Source organism: Plecotus auritus (assembly GCF_963455305.1).
Source record: "Plecotus auritus genome assembly, chromosome: 10".
Classification (NCBI taxonomy): Eukaryota; Metazoa; Chordata; class Mammalia; order Chiroptera; family Vespertilionidae; genus Plecotus; species Plecotus auritus.
The window spans coordinates 14570295-14578779 of NC_137785.1; the positions used below are offsets into that span (position 1 = coordinate 14570295).

General features: G+C 48.7%; 1 protein-coding gene across 1 annotated transcript; it reads left to right on the forward strand.

Annotated features, from left to right (window-relative positions):
- The first annotated feature begins 35 nt into the window (after positions 1–35).
- SNRPD2 (small nuclear ribonucleoprotein D2 polypeptide) lies at positions 36–4808 on the forward strand. Its single transcript, XM_080645101.1, has 3 exons — positions 36–716; positions 2060–2239; positions 4543–4808. Coding segments are annotated over exons 1-3 (357 nt in total). The 5' UTR covers positions 36–714; the 3' UTR covers positions 4718–4808.
- The last annotated feature ends 3677 nt before the right edge of the window (positions 4809–8485 follow it).

Here is an 8485-nt window from a genome sequence, read left to right on the forward strand (position 1 = left end):
TGAAGCCAATAGGGACTCTCGTTCTGAGGACACGCCCCCCCAGCCTCCCAGCGGCTTAGGCGACGATTCCCCAGAGAGTTACACAACCCTAAAGGGAGCGCGAAAGGGTAGGCTCCGCCTCAGCGTGAGAGGGGAAGCCAATGAGAAGCGTTTGATCTTGGAAAACTTTCGACCTCCGGGGCGCAGGTCCACGCCCCTCCCGGATGTAGGCAAAGCTTTGGTTTCGTGGAGTCGGAAAGATCAATAGACACGTAAACGAACCGTCCCCCAAGAGAAAGGGGCGGAGTCTATCCTTGAAAGAGAAGAGCGGATTGGCTTATCAGAGACCGCGCCTGCGAAGAGAGGGCCGGCGGGCATTTAGAACTGGCGCATCCTTTCCCTCCTGCCACCTGAGCCGTTCTACAACCAAATGATTTTAAATCGGACCCGCTTTCTTTTTCTCTCCGTTGTCGTGAACATCTAACCCGTATGGTCCTGAATGACCCTGAACTACTAAGCAATGCTTTTACCCCAACGCCTCTACCAAGGAACTGAATAGAACCAAGGCGGGCCCGCTTGACCAACAGGCCACACCCACACCGCTGGTTGAGTTTGCGCAGGCGCCCACGGAAGTGGGCTGCAGGAAGCGGAAGTCCCGCCTTCCTCGCGCTTTTTCTTCGGAGGCCGTCGCAACGCGGAGGACAGGAGCGTTTTGAGAGTGCAACCACCGCCACCATGTGAGGCCGGCGAGGCTTAAACGGCGGGAGTGGGTGGAGTGTGTAAATTTGGCCACTTATCGGTGGAAGGGGATGGACAGAGCGAGGCGCGGAATCGGGAATTTTAGGGGTCGAGTGGGGTACTGTTCTCCTGTTGAGTTTGAGAACGCGCGTGGGGCTTTTGACGGCTCCTGAGTTCCGGCTTTTCCAAATAATTATTTTTCCTGAAGTGAATTTTAAGCGGGAGCGATTTTACGAATACAGAACCTCGAGAGGAAAATGCGGAATTGTAGGAATAACGACTTGAGATGAGGGACTACCCGGATAATTTGAGCTGGAGACCTAATTCGTGATATTTTCTAATAATGAAACACAGGAATGATTTTTAGTTAGTTATCCATTTAAGCACCTACTTAAGTGCTCATATATCAAGCACTGCTTTACCTACCTGGGGTCTATCAGTGAATTCCCCTCCCCAAGAAAAGTCCTCTTGCTGCAGCTTATGGGGAGGGAAGAGGCAGGTGGTGAATGTAATAATAATAAACAGGTAAAGTATATGGGGTGTCAGGTGACCAGGGCTAAGAATAAAGAAACAAGAGAGCAGAGTAAAAACAATGCTCATGTCCATTTTGAGAGGCAGTAACTTAACTAGCACAGGAGGACACATGTAAAGAAAGTGAGAGAAGGAACCACAGAGATACCTGGGGAGGCATCCAGGCCGCGGGGAAAGCAAATGCAGAGGCCCAGGATGAAAATTTGCCAAATATCTTAACCACCCAGGAGGCCACTGTGGCTGAAACAGTGAAAGGGAGGGGTAGATGCAGGGCCTGGCAAAAACGTTGGATTTTGCTTTTTACACTGAGATAGGAGCCCTGAGAAGATTTTGAAGAGCGAGATGACGTGACTTAGGTCTTGGGTCCATAGAGCACTGTCGGGCAGTGTAGGGAGACCAGTAAGACTCTGGGAGAGAGATGATGGAGGTTCAGGACGCGGTAAGAGATGGTTGGATTCAGGATATATTTGAGAGGCAGATGACAGGATTTGCTGACAGGTTGAATGGAGGATGTGAGAGAAAGACTAGAATCCAGTTGACATCAGTTTTTGCTTGAAGAGCTGGGAGGATGGGGTTACCATTGATGGAGATGAGGAAGGCTGTGGATAGAGTAAGATGAGGTGGTTGGGCATTGTGGAACTCAATCGAGGGTGTGCAAGATTGGAAATCTGTTAGGCATCCAAACGGTGATGCCATGCGAGGCCTGAGGAGGTGGGTGTGTTGGGGAAAGGTTGGGAAGACACGGGAGCATGACCACCCATGCTCCTGCTCCGAGCTCTCTCACCTATGGGTTTCGTACTTGCCCGCTCAGGAGCCTTCTCAACAAGCCCAAGAGTGAGATGACCCCGGAGGAGCTGCAGAAGCGGGAGGAGGAAGAGTTTAACACGGGCCCACTCTCTGTGCTCACGCAGTCAGTCAAGAACAACACCCAGGTGCTCATCAACTGTCGCAACAACAAGAAGCTCCTGGGCCGGGTGAAGGCTTTTGACAGGTGAAGGCTTTTGGGTGGGGTCTTGGGAGGGGTTCTGTCCAGGCCTGGAGAATCAGTCCCAGCTGCATTCTGAGGTGCCTGCATTCCAGGTTCCTCAAAAGCCAGGAGAGTAAGCACCTTAAAACCCGAGGTGTGACTGTCTCTTGCTGCCCCTCCAGCCGTACAGTACAGTGGTTACGGGCATCTACTTAGGAGCCAGTCCTCAAGGGTTCATGTCCCAACTCTGTCGCTTAGCAGCCATGTGACCTTTGGCAAGTGACTATCTTGTCTGTGCAGTGGCAGTAATCATGGTGGTTGCAAAGGTTCAGTGGCTTAATACACGTAAAGTGTGCACTGTACCAGGTACTGTTTTAGGCTCTGGAGACACAGCGATGACTAAAACAAACATGATTCCTATACTCAGGGAGCTTGTTATAGGTAGGAAAGCCGACAGGAATTGGTAAGTTCTACAGAGAAAAGTAAAGCCAGGTAAGAATATGGAGGCCGAAACCGGTTTGGCTCAGTGGGTAGAGCGTCGGCCTGCGGACTGAAGGGTCCCGGGTTCGATTCCGGTCAAGGGCATGTACCTTGGTTGCGGGCACATCCCCAGTGGGAGGTGTGCAGGAGGCAGCTGATCGATGTTTCTCTCTCATCGATGTTTCTAGCTCTCTATCCCTCTCCCTTCCTCTCTGTAAAATATCAATAAAAAATATATTTTAAGAATATGGAGCACTGGGGCAGGGGATGCTGTCTTACATGGGTCATCAGAGAGGCCCCATCTGAAGAGACAGCAATGAACAGACCTGAATAAGATGAACAATCTCAGCTGCCTCCTGCACGCCCCACACTGGGGATTGAGCCTGCAACCCAGGTGTGTGCCCTGACCAGGAATTGAACCGTGATCTCTTGGTTCATAGGTCGACTCTCAACCATTGAGCCACGGCAGTGGGACTTTCCCCACATTTTTTTAAAATATATTTTTATTGATTTCAGAGAGGAAGGGAGAAAGAGATAGATACATCAGTGATGATAGAGAATCATTGATCAGCTGCCTTCTGCACGCCCCCTACTGGGGATCGAGCCTGCAACTGGGGTATGTGCCCTTGACTGGAATCAAACCTGGGACCCACTGAGCCAAACCAGTTAGAGCTCCCTACATTTTTTTTTAAAGATTATTTTTTAATGATTTTCAGAGAGAGAAAGAAAAACATTGATGTGATAGCGTAACATCTATCGGTTGCCTCCCGCATGCACCGCCACCAGGGATCTACTCCACAACCTGGGCATGTTCCCTGACCAGGAATTGAACTGGCAACCTTTCGGTGCGTGGGACAATGCTCAACCAACTGAGCCACCCAGCCAGGGCTCCTCATTCTTCTTAAATTTTTTCCTTAGCATTTGAAGATATTTCCGTATATCCTCTTACCCCTTCACCTTGCTTTAGTTTTTCTTCATAGCAGTTATTACATGACAGCATGTTATAGGTCCATGCTCTGTTCACTTGCTTAGCATCCTCTCCTCACTAGAATGCACACCCCATCGGGACAGGGATAATGTCTGTTTTGTTCATTGCTAGCGTTCGTTGAGTGAAGTAATGCATACTGTCTTCACACGAGCCTACCCAGGCCCCAGGGGCCTCTGATTCTCCAAAGAGAAGCAGTTCCTTTGCTGATGCCTCCAGAAGTGGTGGGAGTTAAAAAGCAGAAGCAGCCCTAGCCAGTTTTGCTCAGTGGATAGAGCATCGGCCCTTGGACTGAAGGGCCCCAGATTTGATTCCAGTCAAGGACACGTACCTCGGTTTCAGGCTCAATCCCCGGCCTGGTCGTATGCAGGAGGCAAGGAATCGATGTGTCTCTTTCACATCGATGTTTCTCTCTCTGTCTCCCTTCCACTCTCTCTAAAAATCAGTGGGAAAATATCCTGGAGTGAGGATTAACAACAACAAAAAGCATGAGAGGGACCATTTTGTTTGCCTTCATTCTGTGCCAGGCCCTGTTCTAAATACTTTACAAGAATGCTGTGTTGATTCATTTAATCTTTACAACAGCCTATGAGGTGGGCACCATGAATGTCTCCATTTTAGAGAGGAGAAAACTGAGCACAGAGGGATGATGTGTACATCAGAGGAATGTACACACATCACTGTCTCCCCCAGCGAGATCTCTGTGACACTGAGCTGTGGAAAGCAGCCTGATGTCCTTTGCCTCAGCCTGCACCTGAGGACTTGCAGTGCTGCTGCAGGAGGGAGGCAGCACCTCAAAGAGGAGGGCCGGTCAGAAGGCTGCCCCCTCACCCGGTGCCTTCCCACTCCCTGTCCCCACCAGGCACTGCAACATGGTGCTGGAGAATGTGAAGGAGATGTGGACCGAGGTCCCCAAGAGTGGCAAGGGCAAGAAGAAGTCCAAGCCAGTCAACAAGGACCGCTACATCTCCAAGATGTTCCTGCGCGGGGATTCTGTCATTGTGGTCCTGCGGAACCCACTCATCGCTGGCAAGTAGGGGCTTGCTCCCTGCTGTCAAAACTCACTCCCCCGTCCTGCAAAGACCTGCCCTTTGATGTGAGAACAATAAAATCCTGTTTTGTTTTGTTTTTTCTAGTGGCATCTGTCTGTTCCCAGGGCCTTGTGAGTGGGATGGACTTGGGGGAGGGAGGCAGCTAAGCATGGAGCCAAGCACTGGGATCAGGACCTCTGAGCAGATGAAGAGGCCCTGTCTCTGCCCCTTCCCTGCCTCAGTTTCCCTATCTGTAAAGTGTATTGGTTGGACAGAGAAAGCTTTTGCTCTTTCCTATTTAATCTTTTCTAGCTTCTCATTACCCCATCTCTCCTTTCTTCCTCTGAATGAGTCAGCCTTGCTTGAAATTTCTTCGGGTCTTTTTTTCTGTTTGTTCAGTCAGATCAACATCCACTGTTTACTTTCTCTGTGTCCAGCCTTGTGTTGCAATCCTGGGGACACAGCAGTGCCTGAGACAGCCCGGGACCTGCCCTCCCTGATGGGAGGAGATACATGTTTAAAGCAGTTGGTACGCAAGGTCCTGACCAGGTAGCTCAGTTGGTAGTGTCATCTCGGTATGCCAAGGTTGCGGGTCCCATCTCTAATTAGGTCACATATAAGAAGCAACCAATGAATGCATAAGTAAGTGGAACAACAAATCTGTTTCTCTTTCCTCCTCTCTCCCTCTCCCTTCTCTCTAAAATCAGTAAGTACAGATTTTTTAAAGTATCCAGTAACCTCAAGTAATTGGTTCTACGTGTCTACCTTTCCCTGGCCACTCACTATTTCATGTTTTCTCTCTTAATGTTTCTCCCTCTCTAAAAAAAATAAAATAAATTTTAAAAATGTTTATAAGAAAAAGCAATCATGCTATCACCTGCTGCACTGTTAGGCTGCCAACCCTAGGCTCTGTGCTGATCAGACTTCCAACAGCTCTGGGCAGGCAGTTATTTATTACCTCCAGTTCCCAGGAGAGGGAGCTGAGGCACAGAGAAGTGGTGTCACCGGCCCAGCGACACCCAGCCAGGAAGTGGTGCTGATTCAAACCTACCTGCTCCTGAGCCTGTGGCTTCACCCCTGAGCTCTGCTGTCCTTCAAATTACAACTTGATTACTATCAAGGGAAATTCTCTGACAAATAGAGGGGGTTAGAGCTGAGAAAGGAGGGCCTTACTGTTTTCCTCTGATATACACACATCACTCTCTCCCCCAGCAAGATCTCTGTGTTCTGTCTCTGCCTGCATCTCTGTCTGTTCTCAGATAGGGCCTAATGCCATGTGGTGCAGGAGTTTGCAGAACTGAGGTCGGGATCAATGTCTGACACTGAGCTGTGGAAAGCAGAGCCTGACTTACCTGTGAGCTGCAGAGCTGGGGATCCTGCAGCAGGAGAGGACCTGACGTACACAGGGAGACGTGTGGGTTATAAAGTTGAATGTTTACCGGGTGGTGTAATTGGAACAACCCTCTATGAAGTAGATACTGGAGCCATCCCAACTTACAGATGAGACAGCTGAGGCTTAGTGGGTAATGACTTGCCCAGGTCACTCAGGGAAGCAATGGAGCCACGTTCAAGCTCAGGGAGGCAGGCCCTAATGAGCCACCTTTACTGTCAGGGAGCAGGTCAGAGCCACAATGCCCTAATCTGTGAAGTGGGGTTTAGTGGTGCCTGGCTGGTATGGCTCAGCTGGTTGGAACATTGTCCTGAACACTGAAAGGTAGTTTGATCCCGATTTTGGTATGTATGGGAGGCAACCAATAATTTCTCTTGCTCTTTTCCTCTAAAATCAATAAAATCATGCCCTATAAAAATAAAATAGTAATGAAGTGCGGGCAGTGGTACTACTGCAGGGAACTTCCCGGGGAATTCGGTTCTTTTGCAGGAGTAAGGTGGCACAAAGCCTGGAGTCCCAATCTTCAAATTGTTCAAATCTGCCCTGCCTCCCTCTGGTTAACTTGTCTCCCTGAGGGATGGGACTTAATTATCCTGCCTTGCAGGCTGGGGCAAGATTCCAGCCCAGCACCCAGCTTGGCATCAGTTTGAATTTCAGCCACCATCACCTCCCAAATGGTTCCTAATTCACCTCTTCCTTCAGTGGTGAAAACAAAAGCAGAGGCTGCAGGAATAGCCCCAGGCACACTGGCCAAGCATTCAGCATCCACCATGCACCAGGCATTATCCTAAGAATAACTCATTGGAAACTCAGGCAAGGTACTGTTATACCCATTTTCCAGAATTGGAAAGTGAGGCATAGAGGCTGAGAATTTTCTCCAAGTCACACAGCTAATAAGTAGCCAAACTAAGATTTGAACCAGGCTATGTGTTTCCTACAGCTTTATGCTGACTTCTGTTTTTGTTAAAATGGCAAAATTTGTATACACTGAGTGGTCAGATTATTATGATCTCTGAATCCATAATAATCTGGCCACTCAGTGTAGACTGACCACAGAGTTGGGATTTTAAAATAAGGTTTTTCCATGTGTGAGAACTGCATTGTGGGTAGTTAGAAAGAAGCAGAGGACTTACTAGCCAGACGCAGGGGTCCTCAAACTATGGCCTGCGGGCCACATGCAGCCCACCGAGGACATTTATCCGGCCCGCCGGGTGCCGCTGCCTGTCCTGCTTAGCAGCTGACTCATCCCGGGCCTGCAGTGCACATAGGAATTTGTTCATAGTTTTTTTTTAAACTATAGTCCGGCCCTCCAATGGTCTGAGGGACAGTGAACTGGCCCCCTGTTTAAAAAGTTTGAGGACCCCTGTGCCAGAGGCTGGGGACCACTATCTCCTGGTCCCTTGACATATCAAGATTTGCAAGCTTACACATAAGTACACTGGCCAGATAATTATGCGTTCAGAGATCATAATAATCTGGCCACTTGGTGTATATTTTATCACTGTAAAAAACATGGTTATATATAACCTTCCACAGCTAGACACTCAATAACCAAATAAACACTTGATTTTAAGACGAGGTTCATTTAAATGCAGCTTTACTCTTTTTTTTTTTTTTGGAGCTGGTATTATTAATTTTTAAAAATATATATCTTTTTATTGATTTCAGAGTGGGGGAGAGATAGAAACATCAATGATGAGAGAGAATCATTGATCAGCTGCCTCCTGCACGCCCCTTACTGGAGATTGAGCCCACAACCAGGCATGTGCCCTTGACAGGAATCCAATGCGGAACCCTTCAGTCCACAGGCTCTACCCATGGAACCAAACCAGCTAGGGCTTTACTCTTGTTTTTTTAAGATTTTTTTATTGATTTTTAGAGAAAGAGTGTTGGAGACCAGGTGTAAGCTGACACGGTCCTTGCATCTGAAGGGACTAGCAAGGCTGGGTCCCCAACCCACACAGTTTTCCCAGGCTTGTTTGGATGGAGGTTATCAGTAGAATGAGAGCAACCTTTCATAGCTTACCAAGAAGTCTGTAACTATTTACTGAGATTTGCTGTACTGAGAATGTGTCCTTCTGCTCTGTCTCTCCCTTAGAGATTAAGAGGAACAAAGAATACATTCCTCTTGACAGACCTCCTATTCAGTGTTTTGTGTATAAAAGGCATTACGCAGTTAATAAACTTGCTGCAGTCTCTTGATGACCTGTAGTCCTCCCGATCCCGCTCTCCTGTCTTTCTTTCTTTTCTCAATTCCCACCTCCCTACCTCAGCCCGGTTCAACCTGTCAGGCTGGCCCTGGCAATTGGCGCCCAAACAGGGACCTGAGGACTTGGGAAGCAGACGGTGAGGCACTCCTCCGGATAAAGAGTGCACGCGTTAAG

Coding starts and splice junctions, on each gene's coding strand:
- SNRPD2 (XM_080645101.1), top strand. Junction 2,240..4,542: donor CGGGTGAAGGCTTTTGACAG/GTGAAGGCTTTT, acceptor TGTCCCCACCAG/GCACTGCAACATGGTGCTGG.